The 15,774-nt window shown below is 39.7% G+C and overlaps 1 protein-coding gene across 1 annotated transcript in view; it reads right to left on the bottom strand.

Annotated features, from left to right (window-relative positions):
• LOC125304481 (myosin heavy chain, fast skeletal muscle-like) overlaps window positions 1–11,032 on the bottom strand; it is a 16,661-nt gene extending 5,629 nt beyond the window's left edge. Inside the window, exons 1-32 of the mRNA XM_048258796.1 lie at window positions 11,001–11,032; window positions 10,805–10,846; window positions 9,535–9,750; window positions 9,287–9,430; window positions 9,043–9,199; window positions 8,902–8,929; window positions 8,648–8,765; window positions 8,467–8,559; window positions 8,073–8,136; window positions 7,890–7,988; window positions 7,704–7,807; window positions 7,484–7,622; window positions 6,926–7,044; window positions 6,671–6,820; window positions 6,410–6,580; window positions 6,025–6,325; window positions 5,850–5,920; window positions 5,677–5,764; window positions 5,477–5,594; window positions 5,254–5,377; window positions 5,019–5,155; window positions 4,592–4,847; window positions 4,237–4,479; window positions 3,972–4,148; window positions 3,740–3,885; window positions 3,537–3,627; window positions 3,068–3,457; window positions 2,734–2,979; window positions 2,415–2,611; window positions 2,121–2,304; window positions 1,867–2,036; window positions 1,643–1,763 (exon numbers count right to left, since the gene is read on the bottom strand). Coding sequence (XP_048114753.1) covers window positions 1,643–1,763; window positions 1,867–2,036; window positions 2,121–2,304; window positions 2,415–2,611; window positions 2,734–2,979; window positions 3,068–3,457; window positions 3,537–3,627; window positions 3,740–3,885; window positions 3,972–4,148; window positions 4,237–4,479; window positions 4,592–4,847; window positions 5,019–5,155; window positions 5,254–5,377; window positions 5,477–5,594; window positions 5,677–5,764; window positions 5,850–5,920; window positions 6,025–6,325; window positions 6,410–6,580; window positions 6,671–6,820; window positions 6,926–7,044; window positions 7,484–7,622; window positions 7,704–7,807; window positions 7,890–7,988; window positions 8,073–8,136; window positions 8,467–8,559; window positions 8,648–8,765; window positions 8,902–8,929; window positions 9,043–9,199; window positions 9,287–9,430; window positions 9,535–9,738 — 4,650 coding nt within the window. The 5' untranslated portion in view covers window positions 9,739–9,750; window positions 10,805–10,846; window positions 11,001–11,032. The remainder of the gene's footprint in view (window positions 1–1,642; window positions 1,764–1,866; window positions 2,037–2,120; window positions 2,305–2,414; window positions 2,612–2,733; window positions 2,980–3,067; window positions 3,458–3,536; window positions 3,628–3,739; window positions 3,886–3,971; window positions 4,149–4,236; window positions 4,480–4,591; window positions 4,848–5,018; window positions 5,156–5,253; window positions 5,378–5,476; window positions 5,595–5,676; window positions 5,765–5,849; window positions 5,921–6,024; window positions 6,326–6,409; window positions 6,581–6,670; window positions 6,821–6,925; window positions 7,045–7,483; window positions 7,623–7,703; window positions 7,808–7,889; window positions 7,989–8,072; window positions 8,137–8,466; window positions 8,560–8,647; window positions 8,766–8,901; window positions 8,930–9,042; window positions 9,200–9,286; window positions 9,431–9,534; window positions 9,751–10,804; window positions 10,847–11,000) is intronic.
• Between the last annotated feature and the right edge of the window lie 4,742 nt (window positions 11,033–15,774).

The raw sequence follows: 15,774 nt of genomic DNA, 5'->3' as shown, positions 1-15,774 counted from the left end.
GACATTCTTCTTGTCCCCTCAGTCTGAAAAGAAAACAATCTGTCAATTGTTGTAATTCCTCCTCAAGTTAAATGTATTTCCTTGAATTTCCCCTGGGGATCAATAAAGTATCTATCTATCTATCTATCTATCTATCTATTTCAATAGTGGTTAAACAAAAGTTTGTACCTGGTAGGTGAGTTCCTTTTACCTCCTCCTCCTCGTGATTTTATGACACCCTTGACAGCATCAACACCACGTCGTTGTTCATTCTCAACCTCACCTTCCAGCTCACGAACCTTTTACATGAGCAACATTTTCATTTCAGACACTTGCCTTCATTTTATTCATTACATTCTGAATACAATTTTCATCTCACCCAGGTTTAGCCACTCACCCTGGATTCCAGTTTCTGAGTTGTTTCTGCCACCCTTCATGGCCAGATTCTCAGCCTCATCCAGGCGGTGCTGCAGATCCTTCACAGTGACCTCCAGGTTCTTCTTCATCCTTCCAGATGAGAACTGGTGTCCTGCTCCTTCTTCAGCTCCTCTGCCATCATGGCAGCCTAGATGATCTGCATGATTGTTCATGGAAGGTAGCATGAAAACATATCCCAATGTTCACATATTTAATATGTTAGGGATGAATTCATAAAAAATATATCACTACTTACATCAGTGATAGCTTTTGGCCTTATCCTCAGCATTTAGCCTCCTGACGATGTCATCAACCTCACTTTGACCTGAACCAGGTCAGCCTCAAGCTTCTTCTTGGTGTTAATCAGACTTGTGTTCTAAATATTCAGAAAAAATTTGTTAAATGTTAAATGATGAATCTTTTGAAAGTACTGTGGAAACGATGGAAATAATTATTTTATGTGAGGTAAAAAATATATGTCCACCTGAGGAGTGCAAAAGGCCAACACCTCACTGGCATCAACTAACTCCTGTTCAGCCACTTTATGCCCTCTCTCTGTCTGCTCCAGGGCAGCTCTGAGCTCCTCAATCTCAGCCACCATCAGGGTGTTCCTGCGCCCACCATGGCAGCCTGCTCCTTCATGTCTTCCTGTCCTCTGACAGCATCATCAAGATGCAGTTGAGCATCCTAATAGGAAAACATGGAATGACAAAAAGAGATGTCATGCTACCAATAGATAGCTCGGGTGTTTTATGGAGATACTTGTCAAATGGATAGTGATGGCGGTTAGATGAGATCACATAGTACCCTGTACTACTTCATTCTATAACTGACCTTGAGTTGACCTTGTACATTTCTCAGTTGTTTCTGGGACTCAGCAGCCTGGCCGGTTAGCATGGCTCAGCTGAATTCCATCTCATTGAGGTCTCCCCTCCATCTTCTTCTTGATTCTCAGGGCATCATTCCTGCTCCTGACCTCAGAGTCCAGAGTGCTCTGCATGGGAGTCAATCACCCTCTGGCTGTTCCTCTTGATCTGCTCCATCTCCTCATCCTTTTCTGCAAGTTTCCTGTCAACCCTCACCCTTGACCTGGTTGAGTTCAAAGTTGGACACGAAAGAATCTTGGACTCCTCATGCTCGAGAGTTCCCTAAACAAAGAAAATGAAGAATTTTTAAAAATTAAAACATTATATAACATCATCATTTCAGTTTATTAATGTGTAGAAAAGCCCGCCTGAATTTCTACCTCAGCCTCCTCCAGGGCTGTCTGGATCTCAGACTTTTCAGTTTCTACAGTCTTCTTGGCCTTCTCCAGCTCATGGATGCTCTTTCCAGTCTCACCAAGCTGCTCAGTCAGGTCCCGAGATCTCCTCTGCAAATATGCATGTTACAGGATATTACAGTAAACAATATTATGTGGATGTTTAAAAAATATTTTTTGATTGAGATATGGATTGGGTTGATTTTGACTCACGTTGCAAATTCTTGTTCTCCCTCTTCAGGGTCTCCAGGTGGTCAAGAGACTCCTCATAGGAGTTCTTCATCTTGAACAGCTCAGTGCTGAGAGAACGAGCCTCTTTCTGAGCACCCTCCAACTCTGCCTGACCCTCCTCGTACTTCTGCTTCCATTCTGCCAGGACCTTTTAGAAACAGTTTTTGTTGTGAGGCTTATATTTATTCAGTTTTCACATACATTCCACATTTCAATGTTTTGGAGGCATTACCTTGTCAAAGTTTCTTTGCTTCTTGTCAAGATTGGCAGCTAGACCATTGGCTCTCTCCACATCAATCATGAGGTCCTCAACCTCACCCTGGAGTCTCTGCTTGGTCTTATCCAGAGAGGCACACTTGGAGTTGACAGCCTCGATTTGCTCCTCAGCCTCCTGCAGACGCTGAGCAAGCTTTTTTCTGAAAATTCCAATAGATTGATGTCAGTGGGACATTATGGGTTTTCCTCAAGAAAATCCAAGGCTTTAATTAACATCCAAATTCAGTTTTTTTGCATCTTTAGCACATACTTGGACTCCTCAAGCTCCTCAGTGCGCTGGATGGCATCAGTTTCATACTTGGTCCTCCACTGAGCAACCTCGCTGTTGGCCTTGGACATGCCACGCTGCAGTTCAGCTTTAGCCTCCTGCTCTTCCTCAAACTGCTCCCTCAGGAGGTCGCAGTCATGGCGTGCAGACTGAACAGCATGGGCCAGGGCATTCTTGGCCTATGTGTTAACAAGTGAGAGTGTTAAAGCCTTTCACATAATGTGTATTTAAACCTGGCCAATAAAGCTGATTCTGATTCTATGTAATCCAATTTCTTCTCTTTGTGTATAGGTTTCAGTACCTTGACCTCCTCCTCATTCAGTCTCTTCAGCTCCTCAATTTGTTGAGTGAAGGCCTGTTTGCTCCTGGTCAGCTGAGACACAAGAGCATCTTTCTCCTCAACCTGGCGGCCAAGCTCACCATTTTCAGTCTGAAGTCTTGCTCTCTGAGCACTGAGGTCATTGACCTGACGGGCACCCTCATCACTCTTGGCCTTGGTTTCACTAAGTTGGTCCTCAAGGGTGCGGCACATCTTCTCCAGATTTCCCTGTTTATGAAAATGCCCATTAGTAGCACAAAGTTTATTGTAAGTTGTTTTGTTTAAAATATAACATGAGGGTAAACATCTCATCAACCTTAGCTTTAGCAACAGCCTCCATATTGCTGGCGAGATCATCAATTTCCATCTTGTATTCACTCTTCTCCTTCTCAAGCTTCTGCTTGACACGCTGAAGGTTGTCAATCTGCTCCCCCAGCTCAGCCACACTGTCGGCCTGCTTCTTGCGGAGAGCTGCAGCAGTGGCTTCATGCTGCAGGGTGGACTCCTCAAGGTCACGACGCAGCTTCTGGAACTCAGCCTCACGCTTCTTGTTCATCTCAATTTGAGCAGCAGTGGCACCACCAGCCTCCTCAAGCCTCTCACTGATCTCCTCAAGTTCCCTGGAGAGATCAGCTCTCTGTTTCTCAACCTTGGCACGAGCTGCACGCTCAGCCTCAATCTCTTCCTCCAGTTCCTCAATGCGTGCCTATTGATAACAAGAATATTGGTAAGACAGAAAATTGCAAAAAAGCTCAGATTTTGACTCAAGTAGAGAATAATTAAACCTGAAGCTCCTTGATCTTCTTCTGCAGCTGAGCACCCAGTGATTGTTCATCCTCAATCTTGCTAAGAAGTTGGCTTGTTTCAAAGTCCTTCCTATGTCACAGTAAAGTAAAATAAATGTCAATAAATGCTTACACAAAAGTGTTTAGTTGTATTTTGATTAAAGGTTTGCATAAATAGTGTTGCTCAGTGGAATATGCATTACTTCTTCAGCTTCTCCTCAGACTGTTGCTTGTCGTTCTCCAGATCCATGATGTTCTCCTGGGCCAGCTTCAGGTCACCTTCAAGCTTTCTTTTAGTTCTCTCAAGATCCATACGGAGCTTCTTTTCTTGCTCCAGGGAACCCTCAAGCTGCCAATTTGAAGTTTGAGGTGAGCATGTGGGAAAATGTATCAAATGTAAATTTCTTTGTAAGCTCCTGTTGGTTAAGAACTTACATCATCCACTTGCTGTTCAAGCTTAGTCTTGGATTTGGTCAGAGTGTTGACTTTGTCTTCCTCTGCCTGAAGATCATCAAGAGTCTGCTGATGGGCCTCTTGTAGGGCTTTCTTCTCCTTTGTTAGCTTAGCAATGGACTCATCCTGAGAGGCCATCTCTTCAGTTAGGTTCTTGACCTGCACATAGATAGTTTTGAATTAGTAAACAGTGCAACTATGATATTTTATTTACAACACACCTGATCTGCTCTTTAGAAATCCCAACCTTGTTCTCGGTGGCATGTTTCTCTTTCTCCACTTTGGCCAAAGTCAGCTCCAGATCATCAATGTCCTTCTTCAGCTCAGAGCACTCATCCTCTAGTTTCCTCTTCTTGGCAGTCAGCTCAGCATTGATTTCCTCTTCATCCTCCAGTCTCTCGGTTGTCTCTTTGAGCTTGGCCTCGAGCTGGATCTTACTTTTGATGAGACCCTCACACCTCTCCTCAGCATCATTGAGACCCTCATTTCCCTATTGTAAATATAAGATAGAAGCATGACATCTGATTTGTATTGAAAACACAATGCCGAGACTGGGTAGTGGTATGATTGTGAACATAAAATGGTACAATATATACACTTACAGATGCCACTTGCAGTGCCAGGTCGTTCCTCTCTTGCACCAAAGCCACCATCTTCTCCTCGAGCTCCTTCTTCTTGGCCTCAACCTTTGCATGGACATCTTTAAGTTTGTCATGCTCCTCCTTCAGGGTGGCCAGCTCCTTCTCAGTTTCAGCACTCTTCAGTAGGGGCTTGATCTTGTAGTAAACCTTCATCCATGGCCAGGTCTTGACATTCATGAATGAGCGTATATTGTACTGGATGGTGTAGATAGCCTCTCTGTAAAAGTAAGGTGGTGATTCTTATCTTTAAGCCTTCTATATTAAACCATGACTACATGAAATGGGTAGCAAGTGAAATAGGACTATACAAGTGAGACAATTCAAACTATACACATCTTTAAGACTTTTGAGCCCTAAAAAAAATAATAATATATAAAAAGTAAATTGCCTCCTTTCCATCATCTTCACAAACTCCCTCCTCATCAGGTATGCACGGCAGAGAGCCTGAGTCATTGTGACCAGGGAAGCCAGTTTCTCATCTCGCATCTCCTCAAGGGTACCCAGCAGGCCAGCTTTGAAGAACACCTGAGAGACAAGAAGGAAAATATCAGCATGAACTTGATGTAGAAAAAGCTTAGCTCTTGTCTGTACTCGTGATTATAAATTGCATGAAACATATCTACCTTAGTGTGTCCAAACATGTACTGGGTGTGATCAACATCAATGGATCCCAAGAGCTTCTCAGAAGCCTTCTTGTTATCAATGAATTGACCATCAGGGATCACACTGGCATTCAGCACTTTGTATCTGGACAGAATAAATACATGTACATATACATTATTACTTTTCTCCTCTATAAATGCAGTATTGAATATGTGTAATACATCATTGGCTTTCTCAGTTCACCTCTGCTTGAAATCACCATATAGGATTCTGCTTGGGAAACCCTTTCTGCAGATTCTGATACCCTCAAGCACACCATTGCACCTGAGCTGGTGGATAACCAGGAAGTTCTGCATGAGACCTGTTAATATAGAGATATGTGTATTTTTCAAGGGAAATTAAGTTAGAACAATGAAATGTATAATATCAGCTAAGTTTTCTACCTGGTTTCTTAATTTCATTTGGAATCAGACAACGCACAAAGTGGGGATGGGTGCTTCTCAAGTTGGTCATCAGTTTGCCCAAGTTCTCCTGTTGAGATAAGAAAGCTATTAAAACATCCCCTCACCTTTCTTTAGGATGATTGATGTGTTTGTTATTGGTTTAATATACATACCCTGAACTGTGATGACACTGTTTGCATGGAGCCACCCTTCTTCTTACCACCCTTCTTAGCGCCACCAGCCTCTGTTGACATACAGACAAGTGAAAAATTCGACAGCTGAGTTACATGCATAGAAAATCTATAGACTGGATATTCCTGTATTAGCTTTTATACAGCTTTTTGTTACCCTCAACAACAGGTGGGTACAAGACAGGCAGGAGTTTAACTCCCGACTTCTGGTACAACTGCACAACAGAATCGTTCAGTGGATCCTTGTTCTTGTCCAGCCACCCAGCAACATTGTAGTCCACAGTGCCGGCATAGTGCACGAGGGAGAAGTGGGCCTCAGCCTTGCCTTTGGCAGGCTTGGGCTTCTCGAAAGCCTTAGTCTTGCCAAGATGTTGATCATACAACTTGTTCTTGAAAGTGGTGTCAGAGGCCTTGGGGAACATGCACTCCTCTTCAAGGATGGCAAAGATACCCATAGGCTGTTAAAAAATATTTGTGGTTTTAAAAGAAGTCATTATGAAATAATATGAATCTAGTTCTTCATCATTTTGATTAAAACAAACCTTTTCTATAAGCTCAATGCAAGCGGCCAAGTCCATGCCAAAGTCAATGAACTCCCAAACAATGCCCTCTTTCTTGTACTCCTCTTGCTCCAGAACGAACATGTGGTGATTGAAGAACTGTTGCAGTTTCTCATTTGTGAAGTTGATGCACAGCTGCTCCATACTGTTGAACTGTGATTGGAAAAATGGAATATGAATGTCCCCAATTTAAATTATATTACATTGTTCTTTGTTTGAAAAAATATGTGAAATTATCCTCACATCGAAAATCTCAAAGCCAGCAATATCCAGCACACCGATAAAGAACTGCCTTGGCTGTTTAGTGTCCAACATCTGGTTGATACGGATGACCATCCACAAGAACATCCTTTCATAGATGGACTTGGACAAGGCCGACACTGCGTTATTGACCTGAAATAGAATATCAAAGCCATGGTCATGCTATATTCAGACCAAAAAGTAAAATGCTTACACGATAAAAGCAGGTAATTTCATAGGATTTTAATCCTTTAATACCTGTGGCACAGTCTGACCCTTGGTGACAAACTCATTTCCGACTTTCACTCTTGGGTAGCACAGAGCCTTCAGCATGTCAGCAGAGTTCAGGCCCAGGAGGTAAGCGACTTTGTCAGCATCTACAAACAGGGCAACAGTGTAGCATTTGGTGAAATTTATAGCATTTGGGACAGCATATGAAACAAGTTTGTCCACATCCATCTCCTCTCCCTAAATCAAAAAGTTTGGCCAAGATGGTGTGGGTTGAAATACTATCACAAACATGTGAAGATATCGGAGTGACCACTGTTTTGTATATTACTTTTCTAATCCTGAGGGAAATTTAGAATACAAATGAATGCACATGGCGATATGAATAACATGATGGTATATCAATTTTGGGTGTGGTGTAGCAGCGGTCCATTCTGGGTTTAAATTCCAAATCTGCCAATGCCAGTTTGTCTGCTAAACATCAGTAATTTTAAACTTTAACTTAACATAATAAAATGTTCTCAATGAATAAGACTACCTTGTAGTTATTACTAGAACTGACTGATTCAGTATAGTGTCGTAACCTACCCTCAGTGCCATCAGGCTCAGCCTGCTCCTCACGCTGCTTCTGCTTGAATTTCATGTTGCCATGATGGAGCACAGCACCAGTCAGCTTGTAAATGGTGCATTTCTCCTCATTACTGAAACCCAGGATATCAATGGCATCCTGTAATGACAAAGTATTTGATTATTTTAAAGCTTTCTTTAAGAAATTGAAGGGGGGAAAACCCATTATTGGAAGACTTACATCTGTGGCATCCAACTCCTCTTTGTCATTAATGCTCGCCACAGTGATCTGACCCTGACTGCACATTGGGAAGTCATAGGGGTTGGATGTGATGAGGGACATTTCTGTCAGGATCAAAACATTATTTTAAAAATTCAGAATTACATGTATTGATTTTTGAACAATTGGTGAAAATATTAACCTTACCTATAATTTCAGGCTTGTGGTTGGTCATCATCTGGAAGAAGATATGGTAGCCTCTCTCATCAGGAAGCTGGAATGTCACCCTAGACTTCTCCAGCAGGTCTTTTCACATAGGAAAGGATTTATTTTAATTTGATACATTTAAGGCAATAAAAGAGCATTTCTACTTGGAACAATTATACTTACAAGTCTCAATATCAGCACTAGCCAGTTTTCCAGAAGTGCCAAAGTGAATTCTGATGAATTTTCCCTGTTTGAGATTACATTTTGACATAACATGTATTAATTTAGCACATACTTTTAACTAAAGCAGGTATTCAAGTATTCAATAAATATTCAAATATTTAGAAATAGACCTAAGAGTAACAATAAAAGCTGCTTTTACTAATACAGAAAGCACACGATGATAGTGTAGAGGTTTAAGTAGAAATCATTAAATGTTTTTTAAAAGAGATTCTAATAGATATAAAACGAATTACATGATACGTTTGAGTTAAAAGGAAAACCCAAAGAAGTTGATTTTATCTGAAAACGAAAAAAAGAAAATCACGTTAGACATTAGATGAGAAACTAAACTTACGAAACGTGAAGAGTTGTCATTCCTCACAGTCTTGGCATTACCATAAGCTTCCAGCAGTGGGTTGGCGGCAATGATCTGGTCTTCAAGAGAGCCCTGCATGTCAATAAATATATTGTTACTGAAGTTCATGTCTGTGTTGCTATGTGATAATTAGCCTATAAATATGCAAGGGGTCCTATACCTTAATTTTTCCACTGCTGGCTGGTGGCTCTGACTTCTTGCCACCAGACACTGCAATTGTTGCAAAGTACTGGATGACACGCTTGGTATTTACAGTCTTGCCAGCACCAGATTCTCCACTGTATTAAACAGAACATATTGCAATTTTCTATACCACAATTACAAAGTGTACCAGAAGAATACATAGAATATGATGCAAAGATTTAGCCCTCTATTAAAACTGTAAAAAGTTTTAAGGGATGTATTGACACTTACGTGATCAGGACAGACTGATTCTCCCTGTCTTTGGGGCAAAATAGAGATTTACATTAATGGTTTATTTTATATAAAAGAATCAAATATACAGTATAATGTATCAATATCATTCAGTGTTGGCTTTAAAAACAGAAAGCATACCTTGAAGCATGAACTGAAATGCGTTGTCAGAGACAGAGAAGATGTGGGGTGGGGCCTCCACACGCTTCTTGCCTCTGTAGGCATTCACCACTGCTTGATCGTATACGGGGAGCCACTTGTAGGGGTTCACAGTGACACAGAAAAGTCCAGAGTAGGTCTAGAATGAAGAAATAAATAAGATTGTTTTTTCAGCTTTCAATTTTTTATTTTATTTTTTTAATTTGATCAAAAGTGTAATGCTTACGTAGATCATCCATGCTGCATAACGCTCTTTGAGGTTATACAAGACGGAGGCTTCATTGAGGTGGGTCATCATGGCCATGTCCTCAATTTTGTCGTATTTGGGAGGATTTAAAGGGAAGACTTCGTCTTCCTTCACTGTCCTTTCCTAAAACCAATGTAGAAAACAGCTTTCAAAGGGATGTATTCAAGAAACTTTCTGTGATAATGTAATTTTATCATCAGAACAATTTAACTCCCTTGCTAAATTACCTCCTTGGTTTCAAGCGTTTCAACAACAACTTTGCCTCCTTCCCTCTTTTTTATTGTACCCTTGACGTACAAGTCCTCTTTGTCAACCACATAGCAAGCAGTCTTTGCATCAAAGGGCTTGGTTTGGGCCTCAATTCTCTCCTTCTCAGGCTTACGAAGGTAAATGGCAGCTGGGCCATATTGCGCCATTTCACCGTCCCCCATGGTTGCTGGTTACTGCATTAAACATGAAGAGCAGACAGTTTCGACATAAACTGCTTTTCATAATCAGATACAGACAGACACAGCACTGCAAATATAGTGTCATCGTCATCAAGAGGCAAAACAAGGAAAACCACAGTTGTTTGCCGGACCTCCATTTATGGAGCTTATCAATCACATAGGGTACTCAAACTGTACAAATCTTTAAAAAGTCAAATACAACACAGTCTTTTGATATCTAAATAATAATGGAACCAATTTATTTACTGCATTATTGTCCTGAAATCTAATCCCATCCCTAAAAATCTAATCCCATCCCTATCATACTTATATACACGCATTGAATATACATACATATCCAAAACACACTATGCAAACTACTGAAGTTAATAAGCCCCGAGAGGCCGTAAGTTACACTGATTTTAGAACAGCTAAGGGGCGTTGTTAGGAAATACACACAAGCAGAGCGCCTGAAACCCCCCTTATCTGTTCTAAAATCAGTGTAACCTATGGATTTGAGTGGCTTATTTCTTTTCTAAAACGGTTACTACATATAGGCTATAGAAATATATTTCCTGTAGCTGAATGGTTGCCAAGCAACGCCAAGATGCAGCTTCTCTAATTTTTGTAGACTTTTTCTGAATCGTGTTCGATGCCGTTGTAAAATCCAGCACAATCATAATCAAGGACTGGAACTATCCGTTATAGAAGAGCATTGACAATGATGGAGCCTTATCAAATGTTCCCATTTCCCTGTTGAAGCTTTTTAAAGTAGTAAGATATCAATGACTTGGTATGGATGTTTAAACATAAACTTCCATTCTCAAGATCTTTGGCGGAATATGAGAATCATAACTAGGCACAGGTAATTGATGGTGTAGGGATATAGGACACAATCTGCTGATAAATATGTTTATACAAATTAGGCGTTGAATGGAGCTACACCTGTGTCATAGTTCATACCAATAATTAGTAAATGCCTCATAAAATATTTAGTTTACTTGAAGGCTTGTTTCAATCGTTTAGCTGTTCAGATAAATCAGATGATGAATCAGATGTAGTGCCTTACCTTTTCCTCCCAAGACCAGATGAATTTTCCTAAGTTGAGTATCTAAAAATGTTAAAACAATGTTTTATTATAGAAATAAATGTAATGTAAAATTTTAGCAGTCCATGCTTCGAGATGCAGTCTGCCATGACACATTCTGTAATAGGAGGAGCCGCCTCCTGTCTGCCTGTGTCTGTGAAAGCAGGGTATGACTTACTGTGCACTTGACTCCCCCTGGCCTTTTGCAGCTCTCCACAGCCCTCCACAGCCCTCCTTATATTGGCCATATTCTGTCAACTAAGCAGAGTTCCAATAAGGCAAAGTGTGTTTGATTGATGTGTTTGGATCTATTTAAACATCATCTCAACCTGTCACAAACAACAGTAAAAGAGGTTTCTCACCCCAAAGTGAGGGCCATAATTATGTTCCGTCTTTGTGACTCAATTTATTAAATTATTTTGTGTACATTGTAACCAATTCATTTATGGATATATTAGGATTTAAAAAGTTGATATTAAAAAACATTTGATATCTGGAGATGCTCATTATGGTAAACTATGTGGCTATTTTTAACTGAACAGAAAAGCAACTGGAATAAGAAGTTAATGGTATAGGGCACATTGAGCAATGTTGTCCATAATTATGTTTTCTCTATCAACATACTATAAAACAGTAGGCCTATACTTTGATAGTAGTGTGATACAAATGCAATTGTTATCATATAATCTAATTAAAGGGTAATGCCTGCCCCATAAGTCTGTTCACCTATGCAGTGTTTCTTTTATGGCCAATGACTTGTCTGTTTTTAAAATATATGTGGTTTGTAAATATCAGTTTACTAAATGTTGTTCCTCTTTAATTTATAGGCTCCCTGAAATAAATGGCATGTAATTAATATGTCCTTCAGATGTTAATATGCTGTACTCTATTTATGCCCACCCCACATTCATGCATATAAATGGCATGTATCACAAGTGTTTTGGCACTGGTAGAACTAGTACATTTTAGGGCAGCATTCCAAAAGTGAAATGCACAGCAGTTTTATGACTGGTGTTCAGTGACAGATTTCTTGTACGCCCTCTTCATGCCTGGACACACTGCATTACCAAAAGTACAACATAGACATCAAGGTAAAGAAATTGACGCTTTAAAGTAGGTATCACAAGTCATCAGGAGCAATAATTTATTCTGTGTGCGTCCTTAACCTTGTGACACTATATAAATAGTTGTTAACCTTCTAGGCTAACCATGTTGGCCTATTATGGTGTTTTGATTGGTGCCTCTCCAAATATGTGCAACCGGCCTGCAGCTCCATAGTTGAAACACCATGCTGTCATATTTGTCACAGAGACTGTATTATGTTCCATGTAGTTTGAAGGCACCACTGAATGTAGTGTATCAGCTAGGGTAATTATACAGATTTATTAGACCTTGAGCGTTGGAAAGGCCCATTTATGTGAATGGAATATTATGCAGCACTCTGAAGAACCGTATAATAAACTGCCTCCTATTAGTTATACTGACACGCATTATTGATAAATGCATTTGCATCATTAGTTATTAAATTGCTATTTGTCTTTTTCTCTCAAAGTCCAATGGGATATTTTTTTTTTGTATTACAGATCACTGAATTAGAAAATAATGATGGGCAAAGAGCCATGTATGTCACTCATTGAGCAAAATGTCACAAACTAGCCCATCATGTAGCGTATGCATGGCAAGGCAAGGCACCAGGGGCGACTCTAGGATCAGACCTTTAGGGGTGCTCAGCTCCTAACAGGGGCGTCACTAGATCTGCACTGGGGCAGAAGACCCCCTAAGAAAATGTTGTATATTTTAACGTTTAAATGTATCAATCTGGTACACTTTTTTTGGTTAGAATTGATTATTTACATCTATGGATAGAAATATTGGTGCTGTAGCTTAAACTATTTTGCACTTTTGCCATTTTAACCATGCACACATAGGTGGGATAGTTATGATGATACTGCAATAAGTTTACAACCACAAAACATATTTACTGAATTCCACAGTTAAAAAAATAGTCAAAAATAGAGTACATTTCAGCACTCCATGAAATTATGTTGTACTGGTCACCTGCGCTGTTCAGCCAGTTAATAAAATATAAGATATAGTCCATGAGCCACAGGGGGTCGTCACTACCACTTGGGGGGGCAAATTCTCACTATATTTTTCTGAAAGCTACATATCTCTGGAGTACGAAATGGTATGATAGCAAGTTTGATCTTGTAGCTTTGTGGCTGTACAGGTCTTCAAAGTTGACCTCTGATTTGAAAAAAAAAAAGGAAATTCCACCCATTGGCTTTTTTTGTTAAAACACTCATAAGAGCCCAGAAAATAATCCAAACCTTATTATTACTGATACATATATGGTGTTTGATGTTGGCATACATATTTTGACTCATTGTGTGATTTTGCTCTTCATTTTGGTAGATATATGTGCAAAAAAAGCTAATTTGAGTTTTCAAAGCAACATGTTACGGCAATACCTGAATGCAGACCTTATTGATCATTACTATTCTACCTTTCTTACTTTCAATTGCGAGTTGACATTAATGTTAATGATGACATAGGTCTGCAGTACAAATGTTTTTTTTAAATTGTGGTTGAAACGAGTACAAAGGAAGAAATCTATTCATTGAATTCATCATCATCAGAACAGGAGCACAGAGGACGCCATCTCTTTTTTTTTTTTTTTTTTTTTTATACCTTTATTTAACCAGGGAAGAAAATCACATTGAGATAGATATCTCATTTACAAGTGAGCCCTGGCCAAGGACTGTAACAAGATTCTGTGATTTTCACAGCATCACTGCTGTTTTTGAGAAAAATGTGTACTGTATTTGTGAATACAGTATGTTGCTGTAGTTTCGCTATGAATTATGGTCAAAAATGGTCAAACTACAGTAATAAAAATTTGCTGCGAATCATAACACAGTAATAAATCTGACTCCTCCCTCACTTGTCAGCTTTTTGAAAATTTTGAAAAAACATGGCGGAAAATCAGTTGGGGTTTTCTGTTTTCTTTTTGCACATAAATACAAAGTTAAGCTCCCAGATAGCAAGGTGACATTGATATTATGTTGATTTTCCATCCAAATCATCACTTTGAAAAGATATTGAAAAGTCATGGATTTATGGTTTACTGGGAAATTTCAATAGTATCTGTCTGCGTCCTGCAATACTACCAGACACGCCCTGCAATACTACCAGACACGCCCACTACGTTGCACGTCAATTACTACCAGACACGCCCATTGCGTGACATCATCAACCGACTCTGCCTACTTGAACGCGAATAGGTGTTTAACAACACAAACACACACACAAAAAAAACAAATAGGCCTACTAATGCTTAAATGTCAGAATTTGTGCAGTTTACCTCTTATATCCTCCATCACAAATGCAGTAGGTTACAAACGTATCAAAGTTGCCTTCTGTTCCTTTACTTGAGGGAATGGCTACAAGGATACAAGGAAGTTTATTGTCACATGCATATAGTTACTGGAAGTAAGAAATGCAGTGAAATTATGTCTGGTGTCAGCCTATTTGTGCAAAGTGGGGGGGGAGGGGCTATACCGGAAGTTTGTAGTTTTTAGTGTTTTAAAAAAAAACTAAACATGCGGGCTGTTTCTTAAAGGATCCATAAAAAAATGTTGCTACCGGTCCCGTTCATCCCTATGGTGCTATTAAGGTGGTACTCATTTTTACGTGTTTGTGCGAACGCTTTTGAACAAAGAGAAATAGGAAGTGATTTGTTGCTAAATTCGGGATTCTGATTGGCTAACGTGGGATTGAGCTTTTCCTTACACTGCCACCGACACGTTTGGCATGCTCTTGACGGCATATATACACGGGGAAACTTCTCTGAAAACCGAGTTTGTGCACAATGTTATTTTTGAAAACGGAGAGGGTGAAATGTCCGTTCATTAAAATAACCATGCACGAAGATAACTAGAAGTAGGCCTAGGTTGCATCGGAGCTGCTAGACCCGCTGTCGTTGCCGACCTCAAAGTAAAGCAGGGTTCCCACGGGTTCATGGAATTTCAAGAATACCATAAGCATTTTAATGAAGTCTATTCCAGACATGGAACGTCAGGAAATTATATATCTAATGCTATTTTGGGAAAAGATTATTCCAGGTGTTGGACAGGCTGCCTATCTGCCCTAAGACTTTCCATCCTTGGGATAATTCCCATCAGACTTTTAAGTGCATTTTCACCATTAGGCCTACATAAGGCTACATATCCACTTTGTGACAACAAAAAGACAGCAGATTAATTCGAAGAATTTTATTGAAGACATTTCATAGAAATTAAACACATAGCCAAAACAAGCCACAATGGCCGGTTAAACACGGTTAAGCAAGCCATAATTGACTTTAATATTCATACTTCCAATTTTTTCAAAAAACAATTCCACGTCCTCAACATACTCAAAGTTAAAGATGAAAGGATCCATAACTTCATGCTTTTCATCAGTATTGAAGGTGTCACCATTAACAATAAAATTCTCGAGCGCCTGTACAGCCTCGCTGTCTTCCATGGCAAGGAAGCGTGGCACATGGACTTCACCTTTGAAGAGGTTCTGTTTCTTCAGCTGCGTTACCCAATTTCTCGCTTCTTGCATGTCTTCAATATTCTGAGTTACCCAATTTCTCGCTTCCTGTGTGTGTTCAATATTCTGCGTTACCCAATTTCTCGCTTCCGGTATGTCTTCAATATTCTGCATGATAAAAAACAATTAATTAAAATAAATATTACTGATAGAAACCAGACAAGAACAATCTCACTAACAGGAGGATAGTTATGAGAAAGCCTTCACATGTCATTTTTCCATTGTCATTCATTTGTGACCATTTTGCATTTATTATAACATTTACCGGGTGGCCACACCACCACCTTTCATACTAAATATTGCTTCTCCATAACAGTGATTTTGCTTTTATACTTATGACCAGGCATTCTATG

Source organism: Alosa alosa, chromosome 12, assembly GCF_017589495.1.
Source record: "Alosa alosa isolate M-15738 ecotype Scorff River chromosome 12, AALO_Geno_1.1, whole genome shotgun sequence".
In the NCBI taxonomy this organism is placed as follows: domain Eukaryota; kingdom Metazoa; phylum Chordata; class Actinopteri; order Clupeiformes; family Clupeidae; genus Alosa; species Alosa alosa.
Note: the sequence above shows the minus strand (reverse complement) of the source record. Positions and strands in the feature narration are given on the sequence as shown.